Genomic DNA, 14,447 nt, shown 5'->3' on the forward strand with positions numbered 1-14,447 from the left:
AAGCAGAAGCATTTAGTTTTACAGTTAATCACATGTATGAAGCATGGACCCTAAAGAGTGACAGTAAACTGTGGCCATGGTATACAGTGTCAGTGTTCTTTAAAGTCCCCATGAAATCAAATCTGATGCTTAAAACTTTGTAATATGATCTACTTAGCACTATTCATCACTTATATCATCATATTAACAGAAAAGTTGCTGTCACTGAAGGAGAGGCTCTGTTTCAGGCACATCGTTAGCTGTGAGTTTCCATAGATATAACACATGAGATTTCACGTGTTATTCTGGTTGCAGTGTATATCTTACTCCCTTCTACTTCCAATGCTGCATGTGATGTTATCAACCTCATTCACATCAAGTAATTGTTCAGTTACAATTTCAACATTCCTAGACATTCAACCATGTATCCCCCTGTGTTACACTTTCAACTTTCTAATATTTATAAACAGCTCCAACAGAGAAACTAAAATGTTGGCTTTATTCTACACAAATGTAAGGGATACATACAGCTCATCTGAGAAATCCTTCATTAGGAAATTCAGACCATACCATCTGGTACTCCTAACTTCCATCTACACATTGATTGTTCCGAGGCAACCTGTGATAATTAAAAAAATTGAGAACATGTCTTAGGAAGCTAAATACATTCTGAGGGGTGTTTTGAGGCTACAGGCTGGAATGCATTGTGAGCCACATAGAGACAACATCAATGTATGACTGAATGTGTCATAGGCTTTATCATCCCAACAAGGACAGTGAGGTACCTAATAATAAGCCCTGGATCACTAGTATCCTGAAAAAGCTGCTGAATGTGAGAAAGAAGGCATTAAGGGAAAGATACTGTTAGTTATTGAGGAGTGTTCAGAAACAATAATAGTAATAAGCCAAACAGTAATAGCAAAATGCCAAAAATGGACTTAACTGTTACTTTAACCAGTAACCTCAGAGTCAAAGTTTTGACATTTAGTTATCCATCTCTCAGCTTTTATCATATCACTCTCAAGTTTATTGTACTTTGAGCTTCCAGTGAAACAAGTACAGCACCTTGCAAAAACTGGTAACAAATGTGTTTTTCGAATAGAGTGACAGTTAACTTGTTTTTTTTTAAAGCACAGGGGAAAAATAAAACTATCTTGAAACTTGAAATAGTTTTTCATGCAATATGTTTGATACCAGCAGGAAGGAAGGGCAAAAACACAATAAACCCAAATATCAGTGGGCAGTGGTGAAAGAGTAAATGGCACATTCGTGTCCTTGGTATGCATCCCTTCAATTACACATTTGGGCTCTTTGTTGTTCTTCAAATATAAATATATAATATATATATATATATATATATATTATATATATATATATATATATTTATGTAGATGCTAAAAATAGAGAGTATTGTAGTTTAGAAATGCATTTTGAGGAAATCTTCTTACAGTGTTCCTGTTTTTCTTCCACATCAGCCTTGATTTTTTTCAGAAAATCTGCCACACAGCATATACATTATAACACTATACAACAGGGAAGAAAAAAAGGATCAGACAAATGCTGTCAAACATTTGTGGTGGCATTAGAAATTAGGATAGGGCAAGTGGGCCTTTAAATAAATGCTACACTTATTGCTTGTAAATAAACCTGTGACAGTCTTGTGACCCTCACTGTATAAAGAAAAACACTACATGCTGTCAACTGAGCACCAAAATATGACAAACAAGATGTACTGAAAGCAAAGGGTGAAAGAAAGTTTTCAAACAAAAATAAGAAGAAATAGTATGATCTACATGTGTGTTTGTGGTTAATTAGCACAAGAAAAATTGTGAAAATTTTGTAGAGCGCTACAGTGACATCCTACTGAAAAACAGCTACTCTCTGTGTCTCATTCACCTGACTTCCCACTGTATGACAAAGAATTAACTGGAAAACATCTCATTTCTGAAGGAAGATAATTATTCTTCCTGTTAACAGACTACATTATTGAACTACTTAATATGACCATAGATCTACAGTCAAGCAGACATGGTTGATTGCTATTTTCTTTCTAAATAACTTTGTCTTTTTATTCATATACAGATCAAAATAGTATTTAAGGAAGACAAGCTTTATAGTGTCCTACAGTGGTGGACTCCAATCGGGACTCAAGTCTCTCACACTCGCACACATTACCAGTATGCCATCATTAGAACAAGTTGTTATTTTCCACCCCCAATTTTTTCCTCTCTCCAAACTCTCTTAATAAAATGTTTAATAGTAAATTACAGGAGTTCTGATTCTCAGCATCAACACGTTTCACTCATGGTTAATGAGATATCAGTGAAAAGTTCTGTATTCATTTTTTGTTTTTTTCCTCCTTTGTTATTGTTGGTCAAACAGAGACAAACCCTGTTTACATACAAACATTTGCTTTTCTAGCAGACAATGTATTGTCCTGTTGAATGACATGCTTCAAGAGGGGAACTAGAGGAATGAAAGGGGTAAGTGGGAACATAAAGCTTTTCAAAATGGATTCTGTGAATTACAGCCTTCCATCACCACCCTGTCCACCACTGTTCTGTCTGACACAGCTTTGCCCTAAATACTGTCCTCTCTGTGTAATAATATGACTGTTTTCAAAGTCATCGTCTTCATTGTTTTGTTGTTTCTTTACTCTGTTGTTTTCCTAAATGGTCTGTGGTTGTCTGTCTGGTCACATGGATGTTGATGCTGTGAAAACGGAGTTTGGATCCTCTATGCTTTGCTAGACTTGCCCAGCTCCTCCCTGATTGCTGAAGAAACAAAGGACATAAGCACAATAGTATGCATCATTCTGTATCACTCTTGGAAAAACCTAGGGTTTATACTACAAAACTGGATAGGTGGCTTAGTGAGGAAACATGAAATTTAATTATGGGTTTTCAGTCTCACAAAGATGACCCACTTCGTACTTCATATAAAGTATGAAAGGAACTGATCACAAAATCTCTTTTAAAACTTAAAGAACATCTGAACCATTTAGCTTATACTGACAAGCAATGCTCTCTTAATCCATAAGGACCCATGGTGACACAAGTGTCACAATTGATTGAAACTAAAAAATAATTTACCAAAATGGTCAATGTAAAATAACATTACAGATCTTTGACACTTGGTGGTGGTGTTTGAATTAATCTTTTTAGAAATGTGATCTATGTGGTCCATTTGGAGGGATGTGACGACAACATGGCTGGTTTTAATGATAATTACCATCAATAAGCTCTTCTTTTAGTTTTGATAGCTCCTTCCTCATTTCATCAAGAATATCCTAGAAAAGAAACAACACAAAATCAAATTTCCATACACATAAAAAGTGTTAACAGAGTTCAGAGAGAGCCTTGAGTTCCCCTTGGCCAGTTACATGAGCTTAAGAGATGGGAGTTAGTTAAGTAGAGGCCCTTCCAGTTAATTTAAGAAGATTCATTATTTGCTAAACAGCGAATACCTGCATAAGGAATTCACATTAGACTAGGCCCAAAGACTGACTTAATGAAACCAATAGATATAGAAACTGCAAAAGGAGTATGAGGGTACAATAGAACTATGGGTCTCAAGTTTTATTCCTGATCCTGTGCCTCCAAAACACAGAAAATGAGAAAATAATCATGGCAGTGAGTGCTTCAAGAGATTTTGGTGGTTTTCATCTGTCTTATCAATGCAACCAGCTGCATTGTAAGATAGGCAGGACTCTGCAAGACTACGTCTGTAACTATCTCATTCACAGAGGTCAGAGGGAAGATCTGCTTGCACACACCCACACCATACCGCATGATATATTTAAATGGACACCCTTCGATCAAACTAATTTGACAGGTGACCTTTGACCTCTTATTGATCGATCAAAGTAGTTTGACAAGTGACCTTTGACATACTTCAGGTTGCTCACATCTAGTCAGGTGGCTTTAGGACATCTAAGGGAGGGGGGTTATGGGTAGGGTTAAGGGGGGTTTGCAGCTAAGGTCAGGAGGTTGTGAGAAATATATTTGTTGAATGTTTAAATAAGAGAAAGGGTTAATAGGAAAGGTTAAGTTTTAGAAAGTCCTCCTTTTTGACAGCTTCAAAGACCGGTCCCTGTAAGGTAAAGATGAGAAAATAATTAGATGTGGAAGGTATTGTTCGTCCCCAGGAGTTACCCACACTGCAAAGATTTGGGTGGGGTGGTTAACAGATAGTTAATAATGACCACTAGTGTCTCGACAATCATGCATTGTTACTGTTTCAGTAAGAGACAGGGCATTCTGTTAGGGTTTACATGTGGCAGCATCTGACTGAATATCTCATGCTGTGAGGATGAGTAGACAGGGGGGTTGAAACAGATAGTTATTATTGGGTAATAGTGTCTCGCCAGACCCTGCTGTGTCAGCATCTTTCTTCTGGCTATATCAGATAGATCAGCTAATACCATGAGGCTGAAATGCCTGTCGGTCACAAGAATGCACCATACTGTGAGGGAGAACAGAGGATGGCTATGTTTAGCAAATAGGGATAGGCACAAATTACATAAAAAGGTCTCCCTCTCAGTTTTCACTCATGTAGCATTTGGTCTTATGACAACAATCACGCTTTGTTACTGGTTCAGGTGTTAAAAAAAAATATATATACATATACATATTCATATCTCAGGACTGTTCAGCAGTAAGTAAACAGCCTTAATAATGAACATATATGTATGTATACTTATATTCCATCATGACACATTTCTAACTGTTATTCTTCTGAGTTGGAGGTTTTGTATTACCGCAATTGGATTTTGACAAAAGAAATGATTCAATAAATGAACAACAATTATAGCTACTTACAGATTTGATTAGTGATGTGAAGGTAAGCTGTCAGTTAGGGTCACAGTGTTCCACAACTTTCCTTTCTCTTCATCGTGTGTATTTATCAGCCTCGACATCACAGAGCACTGTGTGCATAACTGTGTTCGTATTGGTGGTGTGCACACCTCCAGCTGCCATGTTGTGAAACACTGCAGGCATCCCGCGGTCTAAGAGACAAGACAAACACGAGAGGGAAATGGTCTCGTGCAAATATACCAAACAATATAGAAACATTCAGTTGAATAAAACACTCAGAGTACGCCTACTTTTCTTTTTCACTTTCATTTTTTAACATCCAGCTAATTATGAGATATTAGTTCATATGAGATAAGGAACATAGTAAAATAAAACTCACTGATCTGACAGAATAATGTGATCATTTCACCTTGTTTGTTACAGAAATCAAAGTAATTATGCAAAAATGTCAAGAAAGATTATAAAAAAAAAACTGAATCAGGTTCATATGCACAGGGAGTTAATGTAATCTCACACCAGCTGTATATCTGCATCTGCACCAGACAAGAATAACTCACTAAGCTGGCTTTTGTTGCTCCTCATACTTTGTTGCGTTGCTGCTAAAAGATTTATCTACCTTCAGTTGACCAGTGTAAAGAACATTTCAGGAACCTTGTTACTAATCCTTATGACTTACTCAACATTTGATTAGTTATATTCAATGTGATCCTCATTGCAATTTATTATTACTCAAGGTGATCACACACAGCCAAAGACAAACAACAAAGTTTTCAAACAGTGCAACATGTTCCTAAAGCAAACAAAACTTAAGCAACACCTGAGCACCCATGAGTTACCCACAAAGTGATCAGAATTGTCAAGAGACAGATGTTTCTCTGGGATAGGATGATTAAACTAAAGTCAGCATTTAATAAACTTCAGAATTTTCTCACAGCTGGAAAATGGGGGCAGCAGCATTAACAGAGAAACCCAGACGTCCCTGTCCCCGGCCATTTCCTCCAACTCTTCCCGGGGGGACCCGAGGTTTTCCCAGGCCAACCGATAGACATAGTCTCTCCAACATGTCCTGGTTCTTCCCCGGGGTCTCCTCCCAGTGGGACGTGCCCGGAACGCTTCACCAGGGAGGTGTCCAGGGGGCATCCTAACCAGATGCCCGAGCCACCTCATCTGACTCCTCTTAATACGGAGGAGCAGCAGTTCTACTCCGAGCCCCTCCCAGATGACTGAGCTTCTCACCCTATCTCTAAGGGAGAGCCCAGACACCCTGCGGAGGAAACCCATTTCGGCCACTTGTATTGGCAATCTCGTTCTTTCGGTCATTACCCACAACTCGTGACCATTGGTGAGGATGGGAACGTAGACTGACCAGTAAATAGAGAGCTTTGCCTTCTGGCTCAGCTCCTTCTTCACAACGACAGGTCAGTGCAGAGCCCGCAACACTGCAGACGCTGCACCGATCCGCCCGTCAATCTCCCGCTCCATTCGTCCCTCACTCGTGAACAAGACCCCGAGATACTTGAACTCCTCCACTTGGGGAAGGATCTCATTCCCGACCTGGAGAGAGCATTCTACCCTTTTCCGGCTGAAAAATCGCTAGTTAGATGTTCATGTCATATCCTGCATTTGCTAAATTTTTTAATTTAGCAAAAATAACTTTGTTAACTAAAATGTGGATTGAATTTTCTCAGCAGCAAAAGACTGCAGCGCTCACTGAAATGTAGTTAAGAGTTATCTTTCAACAAAGCCTTTTAGGGGTGCAATGCAATTGTCCAACCAGGAACTGTAGAAAATAAGTCAACTTTCTGATGAATTACTCTGAAGCGACACCAGTGTAAAGTATTTTACAAGCATAATGCTGCACTGTACAAACATGTTTAGTGAGATAAGTCAAAGGTGGAAGTGGATAACATTAGACTCTGCACTTCAAAGCTTCAATAAGCCAGTTCATACATATTCCTGATAAAATAATGTTAATATTGCAACATTCCAAAATATTGGACCTGAATCCGACTTAATGCTTGATTGTAGTTAAGCTGTTAACCAGCACACAAGGCCTGAGTTTAAGAAGTGGATTTCCTAAAGAAGTGTATTCAGCCTTAAAGACTTCAGACTCTGCTCAATCCATCCTTCATTTGAAATCAAAACACAATAACCTCATCTGAGGTGACTTTGTGTTAAGATTCAGACATGAACAATTGTTCAATTTTTATGAGTAGACACTCTGGAACGAACAGGTGAGCATGCAAAGAAAACAGCCTGATCTCCTGATATTAAGGATTAAATATAATAAAAATTATCAATATCTAATCTTTCCCGAATTGTTTATGGCATCTTGGTTACTGCCTCAGCCTCGTTTTGTGTATTTTTTTTTTAATAGTTTTTGCTCCACGAAAGATTTGATTAAGCTGAAATTAAAACTCCATGCTTTTGTTCTGCATAAAGACCTTATAAGTTGTACACTTCATGCCCACCAAACTCCTTTCAACTAAGTTTTCAGGACTGTACAACTAAGTACATTGATTGATTTACAGCTGATCTTGACAGACCACCAAGAAACAGTGTAAAGAAAAGAGATTTTTGATAACAGGACTAGTGTAGATGAAGTTGATGAAGTTCTGTTAACAGTGTACTGGAAGATACCATTTGACATTTAGACTGATCACTTTTGGACTCTAACACAGTTTAGGCTAATACGGACTGACGCAGAGTCAATCCTTCATTCATGAACACGTTAGATGTTTTTGTTGGACGAGGCAATAGACAGATGTTGCGTAGTTTAACGCCATCACAAACTGCAGCGTCCTAAATAACAAGTCCTTTGAATCGAGCTTATTGAAGCTTTGAAGAGCAGAGTCTAATGTCCACTTCCACCATTGACATATCTCATTAAAAACGTTTGTACAGTGCAGCATTACGCTTGTAAAATACTTTACACTGTCGCCGCTTCAGAGTAACTCATCAGAAAGTTGGCTTATTTTCTACAGTTCCTGGTTGCACCATTGCATTGCACCCCTAAAAGGCTTTGTGGAAAGATAACTCTTGACTACATGTAAGTGTGTGCTATAGTCTTTTGCTGCTAAGAAAATGTAATCCACATATGAGTTAACAGCTTGCCAGTAACACCAAATGCAGGATATGACTTGTACATCTAACTATATGTTACACACAGCTAATATAAATGTTTAACTGGAAATTCATGAGAGCTCAGAATGAAAGTTGGAATCAAACATTCGTAGTTCTTAGGGTGACAGCTGAGAAGCTGACCATGCTGAAAAAGTGGCCTACCATTATCTCTAAATAAGTTTTTCTAAATCTGTAGTTGCCAAATAACTTGGGTGTACCCTGTTCTCATGAGAACATACATGGTGCATCTGTGACTAAACTGCTATTTCATGAAGGTGATGGTGATCATTTTCCAACTGTGAGGAAATTCTGAAGTTTATTAAATGCTGACTTTAGTTTAATCATCCTATCCCAGAGAAACATCAGTCTCTTGACAATTCTGATCACTTCGTGGGTAACTCAGTGCTCAGGTATTGCTTAAGTTTTGTTTGCTTTAGGAACATGTTGCACTGTTTGAAAACTTTATTTTGACCATAGTTTATTCCTTTCCATGTTGTTAGGAGGTTTTTACATTTTCTGTACAGTCTGCAGTCCTGAAAACTTTGTTGTTTGTCTTTGGCTGTGTGTGATCACCTTGATTAATAATACATTAATCAATGATTAATTAATTAATTAATGAAGATCACATTGAATATAGCAAATCAAATGTTGAGTAAGTTATAACAGTAACAAGGTTCCTGAAATGTTCTTTACACTGGTCAACTGAAGGTAGATAAATCTTTTAGCAGCAAAGTAACAAAGTATGAGGAGCAACAAAAGCCAGCTTAGTGAGTTATTCTTGTCCGGTGCAGATGCAGATATACAGCTGGTGTGAGATTAGATTAACAACTCCCTGTGCATATGAACCTGGTTCAGGGGTTTTCTTGAATAATCTTTCTTGACATTTTTGCATAATTACTTTGATTTCTGTAACAAACAGGGTGAAATGATCACATTATTCTGTCAGATCAGTGAGTTTTATTTTACTATGTTCCTTATCTCATATGAACTAATATCTCATAATTAGCTGGATGTTAAAAAATGAAAGTGAAAAAGAAAAGTAGGCGTACTCTCAGTGTTTTATTCAACTGAATGTTTCTATATTGTTTGGTATATTTGCACGAGACCATTTCCCTCTCGTGTTTGTCTTGTCTCTTAGACCGTGGGATGCCTGCAGTGTTTCACAACATGGCAGCTGGAGGTGTGCACACCACCAATACGAACACAGTTATGCACACAGTGCTCTGTGATGTCGAGGCTGATAAATACACACGATGAAGAGAAAGGAAAATTGAAGTGTAAAACGGAACACTGTGACCCTAACTGACAGCTTACCTTCACATCACTAATCAAATCTGTAAGTAGCTATAATTGTTGTTCCTTTATTGAATCATTTATTTTGTCAAAATCCAATTGCGGTAATACAAAACCTCCAACTCAGAAGAATAACAGTTAGAAATGTGTCATGATGGAATATAAGTATACATACATATATGTTCATTATTAAGGCTGTTTACTTACTGCTGAACAGTCCTGAGATATGAATATGTATATGTATATATATATTTTTTAACACCTGAACCAGTAACAAAGCGTGATTGTTGTCATTAGACCAAATGCTACATGAGTGAAAACTGAGAGGGAGACCTTTTTATGTAATTTGTGCCTATCCCTATTTGCTACACATAGCCACTCTGTTCTCCCTCACAGTATGGTGCATTCTTGTGACCGACAGGCATTTCAGCCTCATGGTATTAGCTGATCTATTTGATATAGCCAGAAGAAAGATGCTGACACAGCAGGGTCTGGCGAGACACTATTACCCAATAATAACTATCTGTTTCAACCCCACTGTCTACTCATCCTCACAGCATGAGATATTCAGTCAGATGCTGCCACATATAAACCCTAACAGAATGCCCTGTCTCTTACTGAAACAGTAACAATGCATGATTGTCGAGACACTAGTGGTCATTATTAACTATCTGTTAACCACCCCACCCAAATCTTTGCAGTGTGGGTAACTCCTGGGGACGAACAATACCTTCCACATCTAATTATTTTCTCATCTTTACCTTACAGGGACCGGTCTTTGAAGCTGTCAAAAAGGAGGACTTTCTAAAACTTAACCTTTCCTATTAACCCTTTCTCTTATTTAAACATTCAACAAATATATTTCTCACAACCTCCTGACCTTAGCTGCAAACCCCCCTTAACCCTACCCATAACCCCCCTCCCTTAGATGTCCTAAAGCCACCTGACTAGATGTGAGCAACCTGAAGTATGTCAAAGGTCACTTGTCAAACTACTTTGATCGATTGATATGAGGTCAAAGGTCACCTGTCAAATTAGTTTGATTGAAGGGTGTCCATTTAAATATATTGCATGGTAATAGGGCTGCCTAATTAGCAATGACAAAAAAACCCAACTTTACTCAAGGTACTGTAAACTCCGGATTATAGAGCGTAACTGAATAGAGGCCGCACCCTCTAATTTTAAAAAGAAAATCCATTTTGTACTTATATAGGCCGCACTGGGTTATAAGCGGGTGTCCACATTGTAATATGAAATATTTACAAAGAAAGATGTCACACGTGATGATTTTTAAACTTTTAATTAAATGTGTATGGTAACATAAACAAATACGTACTGCAAATGCTTATTTTATGATGGTTGATGGTGGTGGTATTATGGTTTTAACTTAAATACCTATCGGTAATGCACAAATACGTGGCGTAAATGCTTTTTTCCCAAACAGTGCCTTTAACACGGCTGGTTAAAAAAAAAAAGACAGTAGCCTACCGGGAAAAGTCTTCTTTATCTTCCTCCTACGCACTAAAACCCTCAAAATCATCTTCTTCAGTGTCCGAATTGAACAGCCTCAGAACTTCGTTACTCACTTCAGTTTCTTCGTTGTCGCTCTCACAATCTCATCTCAGATTGATTGCCTTTCATTTAAAAGCTGCATGATATGCATTTCCTCATTTGTTTACCATGTTGAGGGTGAGTACAAATGACCGATTTACAATAATTTAGTAGTGTAAGTGCGTTTGATTTATCGTACAATTTAACTCGACCACTGTGAAGTATTCGTTAATTTTATTGGTCTTTAATGTTACGGGGCAAAATGTTTTTGGCGGCATGAAAAAAAAAGAAAAAAGAATATATTAGTCGCACCGTATTATGAGCCGCGGTGCTCAAAGCTTGGGAAAAAAGTAGCGGCTCATAGTCCAGAATTTATGGTAATCAGATACTGAATCGTACAATAAATACATTTAACACTGCTACTAATAACCAAACATAATGACGATATAAGCCTTAATATGGTCATTTTTATTAGTAATACTTGTTGTATAGGACTACATCTGGGCCACACGGTCACATGCTGATAAACTAAGGTCTGCTTCATTCAGGCAATGTGGATTGTGCATTGTGTGCACTTTGCTGACCTGCTGCATTTGTATTCATAGCACTAACCTTTATGTTGTTTGCAATGCTGCTATGCAGTTGTTACCTGCCTTTACATATTATCTACAGACTGTCCCCACACTGATGCTATAGTTAAGGGTGCACTTTTGCTGATATGAGGTCAGTTTGGTGACCAATAATTATCAATAATGGGTCCAACATCAAAAAATGGCTTGAACCAAGAGTGAGATGTACATGTCACATTGCAAGTGTGGATGTTCTAAACCTGTCAACATCAGAGCTGAAATGAAAGAATTTTGTTATACACATGCAACACACACATCATTCTGCAAGTGTGAAGCCACCGTAACATCACAATAACAACACGATAGCCCAAATTTAATGTAGCACATGAACAATGCAAAGAAAAGTAACATTTTTACACCTCTGGCTAAAACTTCAAATCTGTTGTAACAATGCTCCAAGTGTTCACTTACTTGTTTTAATCTGTCATAATCAACAGCTTCTGTTGACACACCATTGGCACTTATGCATCCAGTAGGTGTAGGGGTGGATTTAGGTCTACCCAAGAGCCAAAGAACACGAAGAGAAAGGACAAAATGGAGCGAGAGAGAGCGAGAGAGAGAAGGAGAAAAGGAAAATCAGGATTACTATAGAGAAAGACCATGTGCTACACAAGCATTCCAACTTGCTAACCTTGTGATGTAATATTACATACGTCTTCCTATGGATAATGATAGAGCTGCAGTTGGGATAATATAAAACTTATTGTGACATTCTATTTCAGTACTAGGACAGAATGTAAACTGATGAGATGGCCAGATAACAGTTGGCTATTGACATAACTTCTGCATTTTTTGTTATAAATTCTTCAGACAAATGCAAGACAAATCCTGGACAAAGGCTGGTGAAGGGCAGACAGCTTGACATGCATGGAAGCACACATAGAAGCACACACAGTTCTAGTAGCATCATAACACTTCAGACAGGAAAAAAAAAAGAATTAAAGCTGCAAGCAGCCATGAATGGGCCCTTGCAGGTGTGCAGAGCAGGATGTGAGAATCCCAGCCAGGCATAGTACCGCCAGGCATAAAAAGTGCTGTTTTTAGCCACCAGTAGGTGGCACTATAAGCATGTGTAATTTCTGGCATATGTATGCGTTCTGGGTGGAGGCCAAGTGCAGCCTATGAAGTTTGGTGAAGATCGGATAATGTATGCAAAAGTTATGAGTTACTGTGTTTTGTGGCGAGCAGTTGCGAGTCCTCAAAGTTTGAGGGTCTGCCACGGACACACCTTTTGGAATTTCGAAAATCTGATCACAACTTTTAATCCTCCATGGCTGAAGAGTAAGCACACCAAGTTTGAAGCCGTCAACAAATCTGTAGTTTGAGTTCGATCAAATGCGAGGTGTGTAAAAAGGCAAAATGGCACCAATTTCCATTTTCAACTAAAAATGGTCGACTTGCTGTTGACTCTGTGTTATGATGTCAAGACGCATTTTTGTGCGTCTGGGCTTGATGAAGGCGTGTACCGGATTTCGTCCGGTTACTCAAAACTAAGCCACATGTCACAGATATTTATTCATTTTCTCAGGGGCGCTATTAAGCAATTATGACGCAACTACAGTAAAACAAAATGGCGCACCATGCCTGATGCGCATTCCAAAATTTGGTGAGTTTTGAAAGCACTGAAAAATGCGATCAAAGTGCAAAGAATAATAATAATAATAATAATTAAAGCTGCAAGCAGCCATGAACGGGCCCTCGCAGGTGCGTATGTCGGGGTATGCGCTGGACTCAGTCCGATGCGCACCGCACAGCCGTCCGTCAAGTGTAGAGCAGGATGTGAGAAACCCAGCCAGGCGTAGTACCGCCAGGCATAAAAAGTGATGTTTTTGATCACCAGTAGGTGACACTAGCATGTGTATTTTCTGGCATATGAATGCGTTCTGGGTGGAGGCCAAGTGCAGCCTATGAAGTTTGGTGAAGATCGGATAAGATATGCAAAAGTTATACGTTACTGTGTTTTGTGGTGAGCAGTAGCGAGTCCTCAGAGTTTGAGGGTCTGCCACGGCCACAACCTTTACACTAAACAAATTCTCCGAACTTTTAATCCCCCATGGCAGAAGAGTAATCTGACCAAGTTTGAAGCCGTTACCATTAAATTTGTAGTTTGAGTTCGATCATATGTGAGGTGTGGAAACACAGTGACATTTCGTCGTGTCCCCCCACGACTGGCATCCATTCCAAATTTGGTGTGGTTTGGAGCAAGTTTTGCAAACAATAATAATAATTAAAGCTGCAAGCAGTGTTGATCGGGGCAGAGCACGTGCGCACGTCGGGGTATGCGCTGGACTCCGTCCGATGTGCACTGCACAGCAACAGCTGTCCATCAAGTGTAGAGTAGGATGTGTGAATCCCAGTCAGGTGTAGTACCGTCGGAGGTAAAAAGTGACGTTTATGGCCACCAGCAGGTAGCGCTATAAGTATGTGTAAGTTTGAACAAATATATGCGTTCTGGGTGGAGCCCAAGTGCAGCCTATGAAGTTTGGTGAAGATTGGACAATGTATGCAAAAGTTATGAGTTACTTATTTGGGCACCAGTAGGTGGCGCTATAAGCATGTATAAATTTGGGCATATGTATACATTCTCGGTGGAGCCCAAGTGTAACCTATGAAGTCTGGGGTAGATTGGATAATGTATGTGGGAGTTATAAGCTTCTTTGTTTTTCATGGCGAGCAATGGCCAGTCGTAGAACTTTGAGGTTTCGCCATGGCCACACCCTTTAAGGTTTGAGAAAGTTTTGCATATTTTTTAGTCCACCATTACTGAAGACTAACATGGCCAAGTTTGAAGCCTGTAGTATGAAATGTGTAGGAGGAGTTTTATCAAATGCAAGGTGTGGAAACGGGCAAAAATGGCACCAAAACGCATGTTCCACTCAAAATGGCCGATTTCCTGTTGACCTGGCACCATGGTGTTCATAGGCTTTTTTGTGCATCTGGGCATGACGAAGGTGTGTACCGAGTTTTGTATGGGTACGGAAAAATGATCCCATTCGTTTGGAATAATTCCAACGTTGTAGGTGGCGCTACAGAGCCATTTTGTTTCGCTAATGTT

The 14,447-nt window shown here is 38.9% G+C and overlaps 1 protein-coding gene across 1 annotated transcript in view; it reads right to left on the bottom strand.

Moving 5' to 3' along the window:
- Window positions 1–1,346: 1,346 nt before the first annotated feature.
- The window catches only part of enah (ENAH actin regulator), a 165,789-nt gene continuing 152,688 nt past the window's right edge, over window positions 1,347–14,447 (bottom strand). Inside the window, 3 exon segments of the mRNA XM_072362611.1 lie at window positions 1,347–2,753; window positions 3,211–3,268; window positions 11,804–11,888. Coding sequence (XP_072218712.1) covers window positions 2,716–2,753; window positions 3,211–3,268; window positions 11,804–11,888 — 181 coding nt within the window. The 3' untranslated portion in view covers window positions 1,347–2,715.

The sequence above is a fragment of the Leuresthes tenuis genome, unplaced genomic scaffold (genome assembly GCF_036924035.1).
Source record: "Leuresthes tenuis unplaced genomic scaffold, fLeuTen1.0.hap1 SCAF_13, whole genome shotgun sequence".
In the NCBI taxonomy this organism is placed as follows: Eukaryota; Metazoa; Chordata; class Actinopteri; order Atheriniformes; family Atherinopsidae; genus Leuresthes; species Leuresthes tenuis.